Raw genomic sequence first — 23438 nt, 5'->3', positions numbered from 1 at the left:
AAAAAAAATGGTAAGAAAGTTAATATTAAATGAGAAATATGTTATGGCATACTTCAAAAAAATTTTTTTAAATAAATTGATCTTACACTTCATATTTTCAGATTTTTCATAGTATGTGTATCAATTCAGGTATAATTTTACCTTAAACTGACATATTAACCATTTGTTAAAGGCTGATATTTTAGAAATGATGGGATGCGTTGAAAAAAACAGCATTGTGTGTGTTAACTAGAGACATTAGAAGTGCGAAATGCGATCCAAACATTTTTGGGGGGTAAAAAAAAGGGTTGTTTTGAAGTAGTTTTAAAAAAAAGAGCAAGTTTATGCATCTAAGCAGCTTGTCTGAAACTTAATTAAAACCTAAAGCCTTTTTGAACATTATCTTGCAGATGACTGTAAGGTAAGATTGATTGTTTGTTACACTAGCAGAGGAAAATGACAAAAAGTACAAAGCTCAAAACCTAATGAAGGATGTGTGTGTCCACGTATCTGTAAAATAGTCAGTGATTATAAGGGATGACAGAGTAAAACCATTTATCCAAACCTTTAATCCTGCTAAGGCCATACGAGGACTCTCTCCCTCTCTCACATACACAAAATGAGCTTCATCCCTGATAATTAATCCCAGTGACATAAATCAGATCAAAATGCAGCTGTAAGCAAAAAGAGAGAACTCTTAAAAATATCACAACTTCAGAAATGTATGCCATGTTACAATAGTGCCATGTAAAAAAACAAAACATTTTGGGAGCCTCGCACCCCAAAAAACTTTCAGTCAGCAGTTCTTGGATCCTCAGTGTAATGAACGTTTTAATGATTTAAAAAGATTTTACACCATAAAGACTTTTGTTAAATGCAGTTTCCACGAATATAAAAGGTTCTTCATGGAACAGTCAAAGCCAACACTATTGTTTTTGTTTTATTTGTGTAGATGTTTAACCCCAAAAGAATGTAGAAGAAGAGCAGAGGCAAAAACTCAAGTCAATCATTCTAGCAAATTTATTTTGGCTTATATAATAATTTAAAATATACATTAATGACAGATTGCTGGACAAATCAGGGTTATAGTTAGCAAGACAGTAAAGAGAGAAGACCAGACACTATTTTCAAAAATACATTTTGACCCCTCCATATTCTCTCCACACCTTCCTCTGATTTCTGATTTAAGTGACGAACACTCGAAGACAACATAACGATGAACAAATTAGTCCAAAATTCATCATTAACCATAAGAACCTTCGTTAAAAAATTAATTCTAGCACACTGTTTACTTATCACTATGTCTGTCCAATATGGCTTTCTTTACTGTGTGGAACATAAAATAATTTTTGAAGAACATACCAGCTACTAATTTCCAGCCAATTAATGAACGAGAATCAACTGATCACATTCGGGCTACCTCTGTTAGAAACAAACTGAAACGAGAGTCATTAATCACAATTTATGGTGATTTTCATCTTTTCTGAAGCTTTGAGTCCTCACAATTTCTCTGGAGTGTCATTCAACTACATAAGGGGACACTAGCTGACTTCAGAATGTGTTTAAACAATAGGTACTGTGAAAGACAAGCTGATCAGGGATGCACAGCATCCATCCTGCAGAAACACTGACATCCAGAATGAACTAGCACACGCAGAGCATGGCTTCCATAGCGGCAAATACCCATCTTCCACTTCTACTATGTCCTACATTTCAGGCCATTACAGATGGGTGCTTTACACACCAATGACACAATCTGCCAAAAATACAGAGCCAGATCTGTCCTAAAAATAATACTTTTACAAAATGAAATTCATACACGCACAGCACAATTTACATGTACAAAATCCAATTCATAAATACAAAACACAATCTGTGAATACAAAAATTCAATAGTAAAAGGTAAAATCTAAATATTTCCCCAAATTAATTGGATTTGTGTGTTTATGAATTGCGTCTTAAATTTATTAATTGGATTTGTGCATTTTTGAATTGTGTGTTGAATTTCCGAATTGGATTTGTGCGTACATAAATTGCGTCTTGAATTTCCCAATTGGATTTGTGCGTCCAGGAATTGCGTCCTGAATTTCCTAATTGAATTTGTGCGTTTACAAATTGCGTCTTAAATTCACTAACTGGATTTGTGTGTTTACGAATTGTGTCTTAAATTTACGAATTGGATTTGTGCGTTCATGAATCGCTTCTTGAATTTCCTAATTGGATTTGTGCGTTTACAAATTGGGTCTTAAATTCACTAACTGGATTTGTGTGTTTACGAATTGTGTCTTAAATTTACGAAGTGGATTTGTGCATTTACGAATCAAGTCTCAAATTTACAAACTGGATTTGTGTGTTTATGAATTCCGTCTTAAACTTACAAACTGAATTTGTGTGTTTACGAATTGCGTATGAAATTTCGAAATTGGATTTGTGCGTTCAAGAATTGTGTCTTGAATTTCCGAATTGGATTTGTGCGTTCAAGAATTGTGTCTTGAATTTCCGAATTGGATTTGTGCGTTCAAGAATTGTGTCTTGAATTTCCGAATTGGATTTGTGTGTTTATGAATTGCGTCTTAAATTTACAAATGGGATTTGTGCATTTATGAATTGTGTATTAAATTTACCAATTGGACTTGTGCATAAATATAAATAGCCTTTTGAATTTACGAATTGTGCTGTCCATGTACAATAAATTTAATTTGGTGAATGCATTATTTTTGAGACTGATCTGGCTCCATAAAAAACACTCACCTAAACATGCACACATACACTCACTTTAAAAAACCGGGTCAATGGCAACACCACTCAGCCACTTGAGAGCCACCAATGACTCAAAGTCATTCCTGTGAAGGATGTTGGACGGCATGAATCATAGAGAGGACTCAACAACACTGTTTTGCCATTACAAAAAAAGAGGTGCTTGCGGATGTGGGAGAGAACCAAGCTTTCTCTAAGGGGACGAGCACTTGCAGGGCATTGCTAGGAAACATTTTTAGCAAAATGGTTCCTTTGCACATTATGTAGCATAATTACTGCAGAAGGTGGAGCCACCGCTTTTCTCCAATGGGTGGAGTCCCTGTTTAGTCAAGGGGGGGTGTGGTCTGTTGCCATAGCTACTTGCAGATGGTCTCCAGGGCGTCAAGGGTTCGTTTGATGTCTCTGATCTGAGCAGCTAGAGTATGTATAGGTTGCATGGAGCGATCCAGCTCCTCACAGCGGGCCATGAGCGTGTACATTCCCTAAAAGATACAAACACAAAGATCAAGATAGTAAATATGAAGAGAATATTAAATTAACTAGATATTTTGAAGTCACTCTCACCTTTATACTCATGTCTACTGATTCTCCCAAACTATCCACAGAATCTCTGTATGTCTGGATATAACCCACACTTAAAGCAGTCATCTAGACAGAAAAAAAAGATATGAGAACATTGTGGGTCTTTATGGGCTGCGTATATAGTAGTGAATATTTGAAGTGTTTCAAAACCCTTTATCAAAGTTGTGCTGAAACTATTGAACAACACCCATTCTTGCTCTCTAAGACAAAACTGAAAAACTTATTTGATCTACGTCAGTTTATGGAGCTTTTAAGTTTAAGAAAATGTAAGATTTTTGTGCTTTTCTGCACATATTTGACCTTTGAGATCTTACTATAATCAGAAGTAAACTATACACTACCAGTTAAAAAGTTTGGAGTCAGTTAATAAAATTTTTATATTCTCCACAAACACGATAAATCGATCAAAATTGACAGTTAAGAAGTTTACTCTGCTATAAAAAAAATTTAAATTGCATCGAGGCTTCCACCAAAAAAATATTTATTAAGCAACTCAACTATTTTCAACATTATAATAATAATATGAAATGTTTCACAAGCATCAAATCAAGAATGTTAGAATGACTTCTGAATGAACGTGGCACTGAGGAGAACTGAAGTAAAGACGCTAAAAATCCAGCTTCGAATTAGATTTTAAAACCTATTCAAACTGAAAACCATTTATTGATTTTGAAATAATGTTTCACAGTTTTGCTGCATATTTTACTAAATAACTGCAGCCTTGTGAAAAAATAACCATCAAAGAAATATATATATTTTTTATTTTATATTACGTTACGTTTTACGTAACGTAAAGAAGATGGACCCCTCAGTCATTTAAGAAGAGTATGTTCCATGTTATTTCATTTATTTATTTATTTTTCTTTTTTCCCTCTCCTTTTATATATAAGAGTAAAATATGTTTTACTTAATATTATTATTTATTTGTATTTTATCTTGATATTATTTTTATATTTTTATGGAATCTAAATGTATATGTGTGCGACGGGTTTTGTTTGTTGTGTAAAAGAAAAAGTGAAAAGCTATTTCTACTGTATATTTCATATCTACCATGTTCAATAAAAATACTTTTAAGAGAAAATTATATATATCTATATATACACAGTTCTGTGCAAGAGTCTTAGGCCACTAGTATTTTCAACCCCCCACCCAAAAAAAGGTTTAATGTCGGTTATTTCTATATTTTTATGTATATTTTACTTTTTCTCTGGTTTCCCCCACAGTCCAAAGACGTGCGGTATAGGTGAAATGAATAAACTAAATAGGCCATAGTGTATGAGTGTGTAACTGTTTCCCCAATACTGGGTTACAGCTGGAAAGGCACTCACATTCTGTATAGTTCCATTGAGGCTTCTCAGCATCAGCTCAACACTCTGCGCCACGTCCTGTGTGTGTTTATGCAGGTCTACCAGCACCGATGGGTCAATTGGTGGTATATCAGCTGGACGACGTAAAGAGCCACGACCACGTGTGATAGGTCCAGAACAGTCCGCTGCATTAGTCAAACACAAATCAAATATTATTTACATCATTTTATTTTAACAGATAAAACGAGATGCACCGCCAGAAATTAGAATGTGCAGTTTGTTTATTTTCACTTGCTGGTCTCTTTGCAACTGCAGCTTTGTAATATATTCTAGAGGGCAGAGATAAAGCACAGAATCACCAACAGACACTTTACACTTCACCATTGCATGGTATGATACTGCTCGACTTTTAAGCAGTTGTAGTACTGCTTAAAGTGTTCTATATTTTGATTATCCCTATAGCTGTGTCACCTCTACAGCCAAGACTTTCTGAAAAAAACTTTTTTCATCACAGGTAGTTCCATCTTCTTCTAAGCTACCAAGGGAGCATCTGGACCTTTTCTATTAACCATGATTCTGACATTTTTTTTTTTTTGCAGTGGAATTTAAAGGGCCATGAAACCCCCTCGTTTCAGCAGGGTGTTTTCACACCTCTACTTTGGAATAAGTCAGAAATGTGGGCATGTCCAGCTCTGTTTAGGGGGGAGTGTCGGAGGAACTAAAGAGGGATGGTGTGGGAGTGTATATTTGGGCACGCGCGAGTTTCAGTCAAAATACACACACATGAGAAAGTGATGGTGTTTAACCTACATGGACATCTGTAGTCGAATTATTTGCCAAATTATTAAATGTTGGACTTTAACTGCAGTTTGGCTCTTTCATTCAGGGAATTCATTCATGCCCCTCGCGACAAACGAGATATTTGATTCGAGGATCTGCTCTAAGCGTGTATTTTTCATGCAATGTTTGATAAAGAGAAAAAAAACTCTGCATTTCCCGAAAACTTAGATGCACACGGCAGGTAGCGTCAGAAAGCCGCGTGTGTTATTCCGGTCACAAAATGCGGTGCTATGTTTGCACTCAGTGCAATAGTTAACTTAATTCGATACGAACAAACTGAATAAACAAAGAGCACTGGTCGCTCACTTACCAAATCTGTAGAGACAGGACAATCACCAGCAACTAGAGCCGCGTCTTTATGTAGAGGAGACTAACGTTACAAGCGAATCCGGATTTCAGCGTTTGCAGATGAGAACAGATCTCAGGTAAACAATGTTCCTCCTCAGACACGTAAGTTATTGTTGTCGAGCGTCGCGTACAGTGTTAATCCACACATGATCCAGCTGAGCTCTCACAGAGAGAAAATGAAAACGAAACTTAATGGCAACAAACTATAAAAGCAACACTTCACGCTTGTTTTGCCAACACAACGTGGCGTCTCGGTGGCGTTAACACGGTGACACTAATGAATATTAATGAAGTTGCACAATAGAGCGCGCTGATTGGTTTGAACCAAGCCTTACTCATGCATTAATGCAACACACTGTAAGAAGTAATAAGACTCACTCTGGCACAGACGCCCAGTCTGCACGCTGGAATACACGCTATTATGTCATGACCGTGACGCAGCTTCAAAAATTCGTTTCAAACAGGAAGTACGAATTTGCTTGAAATAACGCAAAAACAACCAATTTACACTTTTTAGTGAAATATAGGGGTCCTAATAGTGTTTTTAGCAGTGTGGGACACATATACGACTGTCAACAGCTCAAAAAATGTGTTTTGGTGTTTCGTGACCCTTTAAATAGTTTAGATGTGCGTTAAAAAAACAGCAACAATTGACTTTAAATAAAGGAAGCGTGATGTCTTGTGTCACAAATCCAATGATGCTGGTAGTGAAGAATCTCTTTGAACAATCTGGGATCAACAGTGTGTATACGTCATGTTTTGGTAACGGCAAAGCTTATTTAAAACTTCATTAAAACTTCATTTAAAACTGAGCCATACCACACTGCACCGGAATATACCACGCAGTGGAAAAGCGCCTATATTGTACTGAACTAGCAGCACAGATGCCACACATAAATGGTTAGGCAAATACAAATAAAATATTCTGCACTTTACTAATATTTAGATTCTTAAATTACGTTTTTCTGCAATTCTGTATTGTTTCCTACATTAAAGGAAAAGAATGCAGCTATACGACTTCTGTGTTTGGGCAATTTTCAATATAGCTCAAGTATAGCTTAAGGCAATGCTTAAAAGCTTTTCCAAAACATCCATACTTAATATACTAAACACGGGCTTCATTCAGCATACTTGTGCATCTGTTGAATTCATCTAATGTACAGATTATGGTGCGTTTGAAAAACTGACCCAACAAAAACATGAAATACTGTGGAATACTGAAAGATACTCCTAAATCTTGATTTAGTGTGGGAGTTAGGGCTGCACGAAACTGGAAAAATGTAACGTAACATTGTGATATTTTGTTATACTACTAAATATATATTGTGATTTGAATAAAATTTCACCAGATGACTTGAATATCTATATTTGGAAATCATTTATTATTTTAGATTGATTGGGATGATTCTGTAGGGCAGTGCATCAGCATAAATTATGATAAAATACAACCATAGATAAATACAATAAAGAAAAATATACAAACAAAATAAATAGTGTTTTGTTTTTTTGAGTAGTCTAACAGTAATAAGATACAGTGATTGAATGATCTAATGTAAAATAATAGTGCATAGTCTTTGTTGAATAAAGAAATTCTATCAAATTAGTTGTTATTAAAAGTTACAAACTGTACAATTTCTTATGACTGAATGATTTTAAAATCCATATTGCATATTCATTGAGATGTGACTATTGCAAATGATTACTTTTCAATATTGTGCAGTCCTAGTGGGAGCTTTCTTAAAACATCTATATATGAGGGAAATCTGCTGTCTTCAGAAATGTTTATATGGTACTTGTTATACCATTATGAAATAATGCATGTTAAATACTGGCCATAAAATCGGTGCATCTCTAGATAAAACACTACTTTTGACCCTCAAATACTCACAGTCTGTGTCCAGACTCGGCCGCGAGCTCATTTTAATCTTCTGTTCAAGGTTTTTGGTGATGAAGTGTGTGAGATCTCCATCATGGCTGACGGTTCCCTCCAGTTCTAGAGCACTAGATATAGTGGCTCTCCGTCCTTCTGCCTGTCCTCCTCTAGCTCCACCTCCTCGAGTCCCGCCTCCACACGCCCCGCTGATCTCATCTAGACTCTTACTGTCCTGCATGCCACGCACAACTCGCTCCCGCTCCGGAACAGAGCGCACACGCACCTCTGCCATCACGTGAGCCGGGCACGGAGAATCATCCAGATCTGGCAGTAGAGGAGGGGGTGTGGCCTGGTCAGGAGGTGGGGCTGGGACGAGGGGAGGTGCCTCATCTGGAGAAATGGAAGTATTTGGTTGGAATTCGTCTACAGAATTGGGATTGGACCATTCCTCAATTTCGGAGTGAGTGGGAGGGTGTTCGGTTGAGAGTGCTCCAATTGGCTGTAAAAGTGAAGATCAGAGTATCATTATTTAAACAAGTTAAATAACTGAATGAAGTTTATAAATTTAATGGATTTAAAAAAAATATATGGAGTGCTGTTTTCCCCACCCACTGAACTGATTGACAGGAGCCATTTTTCTATGATAACATGTACACACATTTTTATGCAAAGAAACTGGGATTAAAAAATCGGTTCCAACTCTCTGTGATTTGTATATGTTTAAAATGTTTTTAAAACAGAGCATGTTTGTCATAAAGACAGTAAAATCGCTATCTAATTATTAACCACTATAATTACGACGGCCGCATGATGTCAGTAAAAGAGCATATATATATATATATATATATATATATATATATATATTTGTGTGCATGTCTGTGTGTACTACAATTGGTAATGATTGTATTGCAATTTGTGTGTGACTCATCATTTGAAAAAGGCTTGAATAAACTACTGCACATATATGAAATAAACTTGCTTGGTATTTTTGATTAGTGAACTTATTTCAGTTTTATCCGTATTTGTCTCCTTCACTGACTGCTGTTTATCTGATGTAACGCAGGAGAAGCAGACATGCACGTGGAAGCGGTGGGTGGAGAGAAGCAGCTCATTTGCATTTAAAGCCACAGGGTACAAAAACAACTACACTGTACTCAGACACGTAAAATGGGCAGATTCTGAAGGCTATAATAAATAATCTGATGGGTATTTTAAACTGAAACTTTACAGACACATTCTGGAGATACCAAAGGCTTATCTTATATCTTAAAAAAGGGGGTGAAATAGGTGCAGCTTAAATCATTTTAATATATTTTTTATATTATTCTTTATAATTCTAATAAATATTTTTATTTAAATTGATTACCAAAGCATAAAGCATATATAAACATTAGTTAATTACTATTTATTAAATTTAACACAATAATACATTATTAATACTCTGGTATTTAACATTTATTATACAAGAAAGTTCACAGGACATAAATATAATACATAAATTTACTATCAATTAAGCAAGTACAAAAGAGCATATTCCTACTCAAGCTCCTACCTGTACAGAAACAAGAGCTTCTTTCCTTTGCTGGACATTGTTCACCTCTCCATCACTTGTCTGTCTCTTCTCCTCTTCCTCTCCTCTCCAGTCTTCCGGCTCTCCTTCATAATGACTGTGTGTTAGCTCAGTCTCACAGGAGTGTGTGTTCTCATGTGTGTCTTCTTCGTCTGAACTATGTGCACACTGGGAGTGTTGAATCTGTGACTCTGAATGATCTGTGTGTGAGTCTCTACATGAGTCCGTGTGGTGAGGTGTGTGTTTACGAGTCTCTGATAGAGCAGGCTGATCATCGTGAGGCTCAAAATCATCCCCGTGCCTCAACTTTAATGCCTGGGGGGTGAAGCCATGAGGTCCTGACCAATCAGAGGCCTTAGGAGATTCAGAGGAGTCCACACCGTTGCTTGCTTCTTCCGGCACATCCTGAACGGTCACAGGAGAGCGGCTCATCCCTCCACCTGCTGCAACAGAATTATTCATCTTAATCATCAGCAGCATCATCATCAGTGAGGTAAAGTTAATGTTATGTGTGTGTAGGCATGGGATGATAACCGGTTTTAAGGTTTACCCCTTTGCAAAGGGCACCCAAAAAGTGGTAGGGTACAGTTTGCTTTTTGGCATGCTTTGACAGTGGACACCACTTTAAAAGCATACCGAACCAAAGCGTACCGTACCGTACTATACCACTTAATGGAAAGGGGCCATTAGTGACTGCACGGGTGATAACGTGCGCTGTGATACCAAGAGAGGAGACAAAGCCACGACGTCAAAGCAAATAAAACTTCACTTTTCTCCACCGCAAACACTTATTACTCAAACAAAATGAAACAAAAACCATTTCTAGATATATAGTTGAGGACATGCTGCCATTGTCTCTCACATTGTCCCACAACATTAAAATAGTGTAGATTAGTGTACAATGTTTTATATTTATTTTATAGTCATTTCACAAATTAACTAGATTTTTTTTAAAGTAACATGATAGTTGCTTTCCTTAGTAATTAGTTACTTTTATAATCATGTAACTCAACTATTTGTGAGAAGTAACTAGTAACCATAACTAATTACTCTTTTAAAGGAACATGCCCAACACTGCTCATCACTGTACTACTAGTGCTACTAGTCACAGCATAATATAGCATACATATTGATGGTCAAATAGTCATTGTAGTCATTGTAATATTACTAAAATTATAACTAAAATTACTTAAATTAATCAGCATTCATTACGGTTATTAAAAAAATAGAAAACCTATAAATGCTTCAGTCAAATTTTCTGTCATATCTTTCCTACAGTACATGTTTTTTATTAGTTTTTTTATGTTTTGAGAAGAAATAAGTGTTTTTGAAACTAATGAAGTTAGCAGAAGTCAATGATTTATTTTAATTATTTAGCCTGACATGTTTACTGTTCCAAAATATTACGAATTTTTCCTAAAATGAAATATATTGTTGTTTTTAACCAAACATTCAAAGAGAAAATATTTTAAAGCTGTAATCACAATACCGTGATATCCCGATATTTTTATCCAAGGCTATCATACCATCAGAATCTTATACCGGCCCATGCCTAGTGTGATGCAAGTGAAATATTCTCAAAATTTATACAAACTGCAATTTATTAACCTATTTTTTATTAGTTTTTTATACTTTATACTTATTTTATTCAGAAGTTTAAATGCTGTTCCGCCATAGTAAATCTGTTATAAAATTACCATACAAGTAGCGCCTTAAAATTAGGGATGCTCCAATCGATTAGTTGGAGATTGTTATTGGCCGATAATCACATTTAATGACTCAATAGATACTTGCCAATCTGGCTGATCTCATAAAGAGCGAATGTAAGTATAACATATACAGATGTGGAGCAACCTCTGTTTACAGTCTATTGGCAAGACTCGCTTCAGTGATGGTCTCTTTGTTGCAGCTATTTTATATATTATTTATATACAGTGTTTTGAGCTGCCTGAGCTGCTTTATCTATTATTTTTTGTGAAGCTGCTTCATGCCATGACATAATCACACCTACATCTTTATAAGAGATGTGTTCAAGAGACTATATGCTGCATACTTAAATTCTTGCTTTAGGTAAGGAGAGATCTCCACTTAAGTATCATACTTTGAGGGAAAATGTGATTCATGCATTATAAAGCTTGAAGCATCAGAATCGGTACTCTGTATCGGCCGATCACCATGACAAGGAATCGGTGCTTGGTATCGGCTGCAAAAACTTGATTGGAGCATCCCTTACAAATTCAACAGTTTAAATAAATCACACAAGTTGTAAAAAACTGATATAATAACAGACTGAAAACAAATGAGCTATACTGATTCATGACAAAATAAATCATTTTTAGTTGCATTTGATTTTAGTATAATTTGAGTATGGATTTGAATTGATTTGCATTTGAAATATAAATCTACAAGCAATTTTGTATTTGTTTTATTGTTTTGAGTTTTAATCTGCACAGGAAAATAATTAATTTGCCGAGTTGATCTAAGTAAATGAAATCTTTCCAAATAGAGCCATTCAAATCATCTGGTGAAATTAAATTCATATCCCAATATATATCGCACCCAAAAGAAATATCGCAATGTCAGATTTTTCCAATATCGTTCAGCTGTAATATATAGTATAAATAATATCTTTTTGTTAATTCAGTTGACGTTTATTATATAATAAAATATGTTTATGGTTTTAATTCAAGTTTAGAATAACAGATTTATAACATGCATTAAATTGTACTTTTATTAAACTCGTGAAGCTCACATAAATAAACGCTTTTGCAGGTTTCACGTCACATGTAAACAACAACAACGAGGCTTCAAGAATTGAGTCAGTCTTGACAGCTGTACATTCCTCGTTGGTCGACGTGATAGGACATTCACTAAGTGACATGTCATGTACAGTAAACAAAAGAAAATGACAGGTCGTATCAAGTAACGTGTCTCATAACAGGAACTGAAACCACATGACTCTGAAATCACCATTAACACTGATTTTAACAATTCAGAACTAACAAACGACGACCTTTTCTAAAACCTTAAGCATCACACCAGCACAACTCAGACGTAGATAACCAAACAATAAAAGAGAGGTAATAAAACGATTTAGGGAAGCGATAATAGTCACCTGACGTTAGCTCGACGATAAGCTTTAGCTGTACTGCAGGCCTCTGAATTCGCAGTTAGTCCACGAAATATCCGCGAATCCTGCAGGTTTACTAGCATCGCTGATTGAAGCTGGGTTCGTTTTTTATGTTTCGGATGGATGTGGTGTACTGAAGCATTTATGCAGTTAAATATTTACCTGCAGCTCTTCGCCCAGGATGAAGGTTGGCAACTGAGTCCGCACCAAATATTTGTCGTACTGAACCACAACGCTGACGTTATAGTTCCGCATTACACACATACGTAACTCTCATTTACGTGTGTAAAAGTGCTTTTAACGTATTCTTAGAATTTATATACTAAGTATAGCTTATAAAAGGACTGTATTATGTAATTAATATACAAAACTTGGTGGTAATCTATTCACAAATCTGCACAAAGAAAGACAGACGTTTAGACAGCCGGAGCAGACAGACATGCAGTACTTAGATTTCACCACAGGAGGCGGTAGACGCTGCAGATTGCTCTCTCTCTCTCTCTCTCTCTCTCTCTCTCTCTCTCTCTCTCTCTCTCTCTCTCTCTCTCTCTCTCACACACACACACACACACACACACACGCACACGTCCGTACTCTACAGTGGGCTGTGTGTATTTATTTTTACCCTGCTGTTCTTTTACAGTCTGGAATTAAAAGAATTGCCAACCACATCAGCAAAACTTTGGTCAGTTTGACCGTGTCACAAAACCCTGACAGAGACCAAAACCTCTAAGATTCTGTAATTATCCAAAAACCTCACCTTATAATAAAGCCTTGTGAAGTAAAGCCAGTTAATGGTGTGAGTCACGAGCTTGACTCATATTTATTCTCTCGGGCCTCTTTAGAATCAACAAAACAACATTCACAAATCATTTTGTCATCTATATTTTAATAAGTTCTTCAGTCTTAATCAACATCGTTGGCACATGTGAAGTCTCTAGGTTAAATGCTGCTATAATATAGTGATGAAAAATGTAGTTATTTACCATAAAAAGTTATCATAATATATATTGCATTAACATTAATTTTACCATTAAAGTAAAAGTTTAACATCTTTGTTAATTGTGACATTTAATTTTATTGATGTAAACTTGTAGGAAAATGACTGGTTTAACAACAGGTATTAGATAAATACATTAATAAATGAGCAATATCACACGAATAGCAGTGCAATGTGGCTGTTTACTGATATCCTGTCATATCGCATTGCCACTGCTAGTGTGATATTGCATTTATACAACAGTTTGATTAATTTGATTAAATGTGTATATAAAAAATTCAATTAAAAATTGAATGAATAACTACTGTCTTCCACCATTCCTTCACATCGGCAGCAAAACAGGTGGTTTTGCTCACATTTTAAGATTTTAAGGCTGAACGGCATGAAATGCCATCAGTCTACAGAGATGTTCCAGTATTTCTCTGTTGCAATCAGGATATCACAATAATTAACCACAAAAAAGCCGAAGCAAAGCAAACACCATCAGATTACTGTTGTGTTTGGGATAAGGAAAAGCACTAAACACATGCAGCATTTCTACTTTCTTTTTACTGAACAATTCTACAGTAACGAAAAAAGGTGACAAATTAGAAACAAACAGATAACAGATAACTTACAAAAAGTAAGTCAGGGTTATACAAAGAGTGGCCAACACAAAATACATACATTCCTGATATATGAGTGCCATCTCACACTCAATACACTAAAATTACATGTTATAAATACAGCACTGCAACATACAAAAAGAGAGAGGTTGACTACGAAAGTTACCAGGTTAATGATCAGCTGTAGTTAGAAATTAAATTGAGGTTTTCCCCTCTTATTATAAGGTCTCTGTCGTCATCTTGCGGCAGAACATCAACCGTCTTTACTCTGCTCAGTATGACACGATGACGGATGCTGACATGCTGTATCTGTGAAATTATAAATACTAAAAATAGGCACTTTCCTTATTAATACACTGCATAGATGCAATCCAAACTACATTATCACCTGAAAAAGCCTCAAAGCACATTATGTTGTCCAACAGCTGCAATATTTGCTTTAGTGAGTTTATTGATCTACTGTCACTCTATGTGGGCGGAGTAATACAGAAGAGTGAGGAAGCTGTAAGAGTGCTGATTTTGCACAATATCACACAACTATCAGCCAATCAGATTCAAGAACTAGACAGAACTGTTGTATAATTCACAACAACTTCTCCCGAATATGAATTAACACATAAAGAACTGATAGTGTAAACTAATGATATATTCTCTATAATGCATTTGGTCCATAGGCTATGTGTTTAATTTGGTATAAATGGGTGGCAGTTTGCAGATGACCAGACTAGCTTCTTGGATTTGACAACAAAAATTTATAAAATGGGAGCACGGTGTTAAAACATAAAGTGACATAGCTTTCATGCTTTTTATGAGTATACATGAATCTTATGTGGGCGGCACAGTGGCTCAGTAGTTAGTACTGTCACCTTACAACAAGAAGGTCACTGGTTCGAATCCCGAGTGGGTTTCCCAGTACTGAGTTGTGGCTGGAAGGGTATGCGCTTTGTAAATATGCTGGAATAGTTGGTGGTTCATTCCGCTGTGGCAACCTCTGAAGAGACTAAGCTGAAGGAAAATGAATCTTATTTATATGATATTATTATGATTATACAGGATCATAAATGCAGCATCTCTGTTACCTGCCTGTTAGGAGATGAAGTATGCTAAGTTATACAGAGCTTATCAAACATGTTCTGTTAAGATAAAAATGAAAAAAAAAAACACAGCTGGTAGAAAAGGAGTTACAGTTTTGAAATTGATTTGCTAAAAAGTGGAAAGTGGAATAAAATCATTCACTTGTTGAAGGTGTGGAATTTTGAGCTTCTTATCAGAAAACACACATGCGGACACACACACACACACACACACACACACACACACACACACACACACACACACACACACACACACACACACACACACACACACACACACACACACACACACACACACACCATTTGTGATTCTAAATAGAATTGGTATTGTTATTGTGTTTAAAGAAGCTTAAAGAACCATCGTTGAGGTGTATAGGCAAGATTTGTAAAGCAAAAACAGCCTATAACATTACCTACAGCTAGCCAGTGCTGCCTATCTAAAATCCTTTGTATTTCGTGACTATATTTTAATCAAACTTTTCTTTTTTATTATTTGATTTTCTTTTAGTGTAAAGCATCCAGAGGAACCAAATCAAAAACATAATAAAATGTTATTAAGTCAGGACATTTCATGATATTCAATATCAAGGCAGTGGTCTTCCTTAACAGAAATATATTACATTTTTTTCTGGTTCCTTGTGTTTGTGCATCAGTCTCTCCCCCTCATTCTATTATTTGCATCAGCAATCTCATTTATTCACATATAGGCTCTCCAAGTCTATTTGGTATTCAGTCCTGTGAGTGTTTTAGGGGCAGCCGTATCCAAGGCAACCCGCCTAGTCAATTTCCCAGTGTCCTGTCATTTATAAGCTGATGTGCTCATGGAATTATAATGCTCGTCACAGAAAGCAGCACCAGAGAAAAGCTGGTTTTTGATTATACTGTATAATCCCCCATCCCCACACCCACCAAAAAATGATTATTGCTAACTTTCTGTTCATAGATGATCAGATGTTGTATAATACTAATGCAGTCATGTTTTTCTTATATTGTTTAAAGCAGTTTCTCCTACAGTGGCTGCTGAATGCTTCACATGGTTGTAAGAACCATAAGTAAAAGTCAAATCTTGAGCACATAAACTCATTAGAATTCAGTCCGCAGGGTTGCGATGCGATTGGCTGTCTGCTAGGGATGCAGGTGAGGTGGTAGAGGAGTTGCATGGTTGGCGGTGCAGGATAAGTGGGGATGGCATTTACTAAAGCACTTGGTATTCTTGAAGTGGTTAAATTTATAGATTTGTTAATTGGCTGGAGTCAAATACTGCCATACGATACACAGACACAAGTATTTTACTCACTCTAAAATGTCGTTCTGGAATTAGCAAACAAAACAAGGGCTGAAATGTGTAACTAGTAACTAGAAACTAGTCCTAAACCCAATAGAATCTTCAGAAAAAATAAACAGACATATGTCTTGAAACAGTAATTGAACACAGAAAATACAAGCTTCAGCCAATACATTTTAGTATAATTGCAAAAATGAACTTAAAACATATGCTTGACTGCAGCTTATTGGTAAAATGAACGCTGTGGGACAGTATCATGTCAACAACATTTGTTCCTTTTCACACATATTTATCAGGGCATGCTATTAACAAACAAGGTGTCATTATGTTCATGCAGTTCTTTGCACAACAGCAAATAAACACCTTAATGGTGTCTATGATTTGTTATCGAATACGTTTACCTCAAATGTCTATCTCTATATGGACATAACCAAGAAACATGGTAAGTGAACATATGAGAAAAACAATGCTAAAATGCAACCTCCAGAGGATAGCAGCAGACCCAGAGGAGCTCAACAGACAGGCCAGGTGCAAAAAGCCCTCTCCAATGTTAGAATTAAGACTGCAATAATTAATCAATGCCACATACTGCATCTTTAAGATATGCAAATATATTATTTTGTCAAAGGATAATTCTCATAACAATAAAGCTATCAGGGCCTGGGAAGAGGAACTTGACTTAGAGTTTGAAGTTGACTACTGGAGTGCAGTACTGGACAATGTGCGCACATCCACTTCATGCGCTAGACTCAGTTTTATACAATTTAAAACGATACACAGAGCTCTTCTCTCAAAGGCCAAACTTTCTAAAATGTATCCCAATGTTTCTGATATGTGCGATAAGTGTAAACTACCACCTTGTAACCTTAGTCATATGTTTGTATTTTGTCCCAAGTTGCAAAATAACTGGATTACTTTCTTTAAAATTGTTTAAGATATTCTGGGGGTCAAGTTAGCTGTTTGCTCTTTAATCGCGATCTTTGGTGTTCCCTCTCAGTGTCAACCCTTAAACCGGAGACACGCTGACATTGTGGGTTTTGCATCTCTTCTAACTAGGCGCAGAATACTTTTGTCTTGGACCTCCCCACAACCCCTCTCTATTTCATTATGGCTCAAAGATTTGGTCTTCTTTTTAAAACTTGAGAAAATTAAATACAATATCAGAGGTAGGGGAGAACTTTTTTTTTTTTAAATGGCAACAATTTATTGCATTCTTTAATCACTTAAAAACCTTAGATGTGGATTGAGTGAAGGTACATGTGTATGTATGTATGTATATGGTTTGTTATTGTAATTTTTTTTTCTGTATTTGTATTTTATTTTATTTATTATTATTTTGTTTATTTTATTTATTTATGTATTAATTTGTAGATGTTGATTGTTTTATTTGGGGATTGTTTTGTGGATCGTTATAAAATGTAAAATGCTATTTGCAAGAATAAAAATTCCATGACAAAAAAAAAGATATGCAAATATGTAGATAGTGCCCTCTAGAGGATTTGTCATCTGAAACGTGCAACAAAACATACCTGGAAAAATGTATTTTATGTTTCACAAAAAAAACAAAAAAAAGGCTGAAGCACGTAGTTTTAATGAGTATTTCCTTTATATGCTGTATGGTAAAAAAGTAGAATAAGCTGAAAAGATTAAATTTTTCCTTTAAATTATTTAAAAACCCAATGCTACATCTCAGTTGTGCAATAATCCGAAAGCTTATCATCAATTATTTTATACATATTACTAACACAGGCTCATTGTGAATACCCCGTATACATTTCTAGAGAGCACAAATTATGTAGCCAGATGTACGTATGGCTGCATTTCATCTTTCAAACGAATGCTACTGGGTGTTATGAAGCTGCCGACGGCTTCTCTTTCTTTTCATGTAACCAGCTGACTGCTTACCTGTGTGTGGACAGATTTTCTGCTGTTATCAGTTTACCCAGTACCTTGTCATGTAGGTTGGCAGATTTGAGATGCAGAGCGGAGTTGAAAGCAATGACGGGATTAAAGTCCGAACAATTGCAGAAAGCAGGTAAAACAAAAACAAAAGGGAAAAAAAATAAAATAAACATTTAAATAGCAGGGTGAGAAAGAAATGTGGTAAAAATCTGGTGACTTTTCTTTATTTGGATTGCTTTTGAAAACATTATCAGTTGGATTTTGGGAAGGGGGAGAGTGGCGGGATCAGTTGGCCATTTAGTCAGTCAGTGAACAACGACCTCTGGAGGGTTTGCGCTAGAAGGGCAGGCGCGAATGGCACATATGAGAGAAATTCGAGCTCTCAAAAACGCACACAATGGCCTCTGGTGGATTCCTGAAAACAAAAACTGCAAAAAAAAAACATAGCTCCTGGGACATATTGTGTGCTCTTCAGAAATGTATACATGGGTACGTATCCATAATGAGTCTGGGTTGCATATTACATGTATTATTATTACAATATTAAACACATTGGTTGAATTTAGCTTTTTTATCTCAGTTTCATCCTCCAAAACACTTTATTCAAGCTTCAAAGTCCATCAATGAAAACCATCTTTACAGTAAAAGGCAAAACAAAGAAAGCTCACACGATTCACAAGATTTAGATCAGCGAAGGCAAGATTTAACTCTTCATATGTCAAACATGAAACATCAATTCTACATTTTCTGTCAGTGTTTTAAGCCTGTTAACAACCTTTGAGGTTTGTTTGAGTCTCTGGGCTGCTCCAACATATACAAAGATCACTGAGTCTGCCTCTGTCATGTGGTGTGTCTCTGTCCGCATTTCAGTTCGCCCTTTTTGTTTTTCATTTTTTCTTTCTGAATGGAGGCAGTTCAGGGCATTTGCCAAACTTCTTGGCAGTCATGCATGTGTCCATGTGCAGGAGAAAAAAGCCGGCGTTTCAGTCCAATAAAATAAAACACAACCGTTGTGCCTACATCGTTCCCCAGAGAAACACATCGATTATCATCTTATGGGATCTGCTGCATTCTGGGAGATTGTTTTGCTTTCAGTGATTCAATTAAATATATTTATTGATGTGAAATCAGAGACAGATTTACATCTTCTTCAAATAACAAAAACAAAACAAAACTAAACGAAAAAAAAAACACTGTACAATGTACAAGTTTTACACTTAAAATGAAAGACATTATAAACACGAGGAAAATAAATAGCATGGAAGATAAATAAGGCAACACATTTCAGTACAGATGAAAAAGTACCATCAACACTGAAGTCTTTTTAAAACAAAGATTTTTTTTTTAAAGATGCTCCCTAATTTTGGAAGATTTGTCTTTTACTCAGCAGGGCAGAAACTTCCTTGCTTTAGGAGATTATCAGACAGTTCACAAACAATTATTTCATTTTTATTAGTAGAGCAAACACTTTTCCTGACCACAACCATCTCGGGTCAATCTTAATTTGTTTATCAACAGTCCTTCATATGATTCAGATATTAGTTTTGTTACAAAACCTTGTGAGCCTATAGGCAGCATTTAAGCTCTTTTTGTGATTTGAAATGCCATATTAGAGACTTGCAATTGATTATATAGTTTTCAGTTGGCTTGTTTAGATAACAAGTTCTCTAATCACTTGAAATTTTTGGTAAAATATTAATTCCTAACATTCATGTAGTGTTTTTCTAGACACTCAAATCACTTTACACAATGGGGGGAATCTCCTCATCCACAACCAGTGTGCAGCATCCACCTGGAGGACACGACGACAGCCATATTGCACCAGACCACACACCAGCTGATTAGTGGAGAGGAGACAAAGTGATGAAGCCAATTATGATATGGGGATGGTTAGGAGGCCATGATGGACAGAGGCCGGTGGGCAAATTTGGGCAGGATGCTGGGGTTTTCGAAGGACATCCTGGGATTTTTAATGACCACAGAGAGTCAGGACCTCGGTTTAACATCTCAGCTGAAAGACTGCACTCACTGAGCAGTATAGAGTCCCTATCAATATACTGGGGCGTTAAGACCCACACAGACCACAGGTTAAGCGCCCCCTGCTGGCCTTAGTAACAACACTTTCATATATATATATATATATATATATATATATATATATATATATATATATATATATATATATATATATATATATAGGTGAATTGGGTAGGCTAAATTGTCCGTAGTGTGTGAATGTGTGTGTGGATGTTTCCCAGAGATGGGTTGCAGCTGGAAGGGCATCCACTGCGTAAAAACTTGCTGGATAAATTGCCGGTTCATTCCGCTGTGGCAACCCTGGATTAATAAAGGGACTAAGCCGACAAGTAAAATGAATGAATGAAGCTAATTTTCCGATGCCATTAATCAAGCCCTTCAAAAATCAATGTTGAAATCTGTTGTTTCAAAATTTTTTTTTTAATTTTTTAAGTGGCAACACGATATTTGAAAAACCATTGATTCTTACTGTGAGTGTCGACATGCTGACTGTTCCAAGATGGAGGATTCATTGACATATACATATCTATAGCCATTACTGTCACTTTTTACCAATTAAATTCATCTTTACTAAATACTAATTAAGATTTCTTCAAAAAAAAAAAATATTGTCTTGCCTGACTGACTTCACTGAAATTTAAGTATATTAGGGGCGTCACAGTGGCGCAGTGGGTAGCATGGTCGCCTTACAGCAAGATGGTCACTGGTTGAGTTTGCATGTTCTCCCCGTGTTTGCGGGTGCTCCGGTTTCCCCCACAGACCAAAGACATAAGGTACAGGTGAATTGAATAAGCCAAATTGTCTATAGTGTGTATGTGTGTGTGATCGAGTGGTATTGGTGCTGGATAAGTTGGCGGTTCATTCTGCTGTGATGACCCCAGATTAATAAAGGGACTAATCCAAAAAGAAAATTAATGATTGATAAGTATTTTAACTTTTTCCACTGTATTTTTTCACTTAACTTGATGCTTTAAAATGCGGCCGTATGCAGGCTCATCATTCAGTTTTGAAACAGAGCAAATGTCCACTAATATAATAGTGTCTAATATTGTAAATGTCCCGTGTGTGTGTATATATACACCGTATATTGCATGTTTTGCTGTATTTGTTATTTGGAGCAGGTTTAAGCGCTTCTGGGCAGCCTCTGTGCTGAACTCTGCATTCGGCTGCGGTGCTTCCTCCCCTTCCCTTTCTCCTTCTTCTCTCCTCCTCTGTGTCGGTGGCGCTCTGTCCTCTTTCTGTCTTGTTTATTTGCCCTGTGGTTGACTGATTCTCTGCTGTTGTGTCTTTGACTGAGTTCTTTACAGTGTCGCTCTAGTTTGCTGTGGTTGATCAGTGCCATCACGTCCTGGTACCATGGCTGGGTGGCACCAAGCGAGGGGTGCAGGACAGGGCTCCACACGGTTAAACGAATAGTGACGGCAGTCCAGCGGAAACCATGCTCCTCTAGCTGACAGTGATAAACACCGGCATGGTTGAGCTCTGCCCGGGGAATCAGGATGCCCCTGTCTATCACCACCAGCTGTTCTCCAGATGTGACCTGAGAGACGAACAGCAAATTTGGAGATATTTCAGTTTTTAATCATGTTTCTGGTGTGTGTGTGTGTGTGTGTGGTGTGTGTACCTTATGTTGTTCCAAGCTGTTCTCTCCTATGTCTTTATACCAGGTGATGGTGGCATGGTGAGATTTGGGCAGACACTCCAGGTAGGTGCTGTTGCCCACAGCAACAACAAGTGTTTTCTCCTCTGCCTCCACCTGAAGACCAGCTGAATGACAGTGAGTAAATTAATTGCATTTGAATGATTTAATCTGGGCTTCAATTAAACTTTAAGCTAACAATGAAATAATTATAATGATGATGAAAACATTAATGTTAATGTAAATTATTTACTCAATTTGAAATTTAAACTACCGTAAATCAGATTGTTCAAATTGCTGTATAATTATTATTTAAAATATATTATTCAATCATTCGTTTTCTTTTTGGCTTAGTCCCTTTATTAATCTGAGGTAGCCACGGTGGAATGAACTGCCAACATATTCAGCATATTTTTTTACGCATTGGATACCCTTTCAGCCCCAACCCAACACTGGGAACCACCCATACACTCTTACATTCACACACACACACACACACACACACACACACACACACACACACACACACACACACACACTACGGAAAGTTTAGCTTATTCAATTCATCTATAGTGCATGTGGTTGGACTGTGGGGGAAACCGGAGCACCCGGAGGAAACCCACGCTAACATGGGTAGAACATGCAAACTCCACACAGAAGTGCCAACTGACCCAGCCGGGACTCGAACCAGCATCCTTCTTGCTGTGAGGCAATCGTGCTACTACTACTAATAATGTATTATTTTTAAATTCTTTCATTAATTTTTCTTCGGCTCATTCCCTTTATTCATCAGGGGTCACCACAGCAGAATGAACCGCCAACTTATTGCCAACTTAACATGTAAACTCCAGACGGAAATGCCAGCTGACCCAGGCTCACGGCGCCATCGCGCCGCCCATTATTTTAAATTATTAAAAAAAAATGTATGTTATATTATATAATGATTTGAATAAACATTTTAATAATACTAATGATAATAAAAAAGATTTAAAATATAATTTTGCACCTAATCACATGAAGTTGAAGACAGAATTATTAGCTCTTTTTTAATAATTTTAAATTATATCAAATATTACCCAAATGTTCTTTAACAAAGCAAAGACAATTTTCCACAGAATCTGCAATTATATTTTTTTTCTGGAGAAGAAGACTAGTTTTTTTAGTTTGGTTGGAATGAAAAATATATCCTTTTTTATTCGCTTAGGTAAATATTATTAGCCCTATAAGAATTTTAGCTTTTATTTGCTCCAGAACATACAATTATTATCCAATAACTTGCCTAATTAACCTAACTTCCCTAACCTAATTAATACAGTTAAGCCTTTATATTTCACTTTACAACTAATATACCATATACTATATTAGCTACTGTCATCATGGCAAATAAAAAACAAATTAGGTAATAAAACTATTTTATATATATATATATATATATATATATATATATATATATATATATATATATATATATATATATATATATAAAACAT

The 23438-nt window shown here is 36.1% G+C and overlaps 2 protein-coding genes across 6 annotated transcripts in view; both read right to left on the bottom strand.

The window, feature by feature from the left end:
• Nucleotides 1–976: 976 nt before the first annotated feature.
• borcs6 (BLOC-1 related complex subunit 6) lies at nt 977–12602 on the bottom strand. Of its 2 annotated transcripts, none has more exons than XM_087263592.1 (6): nt 12549–12602; nt 9239–9699; nt 7702–8185; nt 4647–4810; nt 3301–3384; nt 977–3218 (listed from the first exon to the last, which is right to left on the bottom strand). In XM_087263592.1, the coding sequence occupies exons 2-6, from the start codon at nt 9686–9688 to the stop codon at nt 3093–3095; spliced, it is 1308 nt and encodes a 435-aa protein (XP_087119718.1). In that variant the 5' UTR covers nt 9689–9699; nt 12549–12602; the 3' UTR covers nt 977–3092. The 2 variants fall into 2 exon arrangements, with proteins under 2 accessions (XP_087119718.1, NP_001038453.1); NM_001044988.1 differs by having other exon boundaries at nt 985–3218; nt 12372–12573.
• Nucleotides 12603–13266: 664 nt separating this feature from the next.
• The window catches only part of sema3h (sema domain, immunoglobulin domain (Ig), short basic domain, secreted, (semaphorin) 3H), a 45763-nt gene continuing 35591 nt past the window's right edge, over nt 13267–23438 (bottom strand). For 2 of the 4 annotated variants that reach the window (NM_001328378.1, NM_131050.2), the window contains exons 16-17: nt 21934–22076; nt 20726–21849 (exon numbers count right to left, since the gene is read on the bottom strand). In NM_001328378.1, coding sequence (NP_001315307.1) covers nt 21433–21849; nt 21934–22076 — 560 coding nt within the window. In that variant the 3' untranslated portion in view covers nt 20726–21432. Of the gene's footprint in view, nt 14301–20725; nt 21850–21933; nt 22077–23438 lie in introns of those variants that run through there. The other 2 variants (XM_087262735.1, XM_087262736.1) reach the window with 2 other exon arrangements.

Source organism: Danio rerio, chromosome 8 (assembly GCF_052040795.2).
Source record: "Danio rerio strain M-AB ecotype USA chromosome 8, GRCz13ab, whole genome shotgun sequence".
In the NCBI taxonomy this organism is placed as follows: Eukaryota; Metazoa; Chordata; class Actinopteri; order Cypriniformes; family Danionidae; genus Danio; species Danio rerio.
Note: the sequence above shows the minus strand (reverse complement) of the source record. Positions and strands in the feature narration are given on the sequence as shown.

Bases quoted from the DNA above. Each gene is read 5' to 3' on its own strand.
- borcs6 (XM_087263592.1), bottom strand. From the start codon at position 9,688: ATGAGCCGCTCTCCTGTGACCGTTCAGGATGTGCCGGAAGAAGCAAGC. The intron at 4,811-7,701 runs GTGAGTATTTGA...TGACTAATGCAG, and splicing joins GCCGAGTCTGGACACAGACT to CGGACTGTTCTGGACCTATC. The intron at 3,385-4,646 runs GTGAGTGCCTTT...TTTTCTGTCTAG, and splicing joins TCAATGGAACTATACAGAAT to ATGACTGCTTTAAGTGTGGG.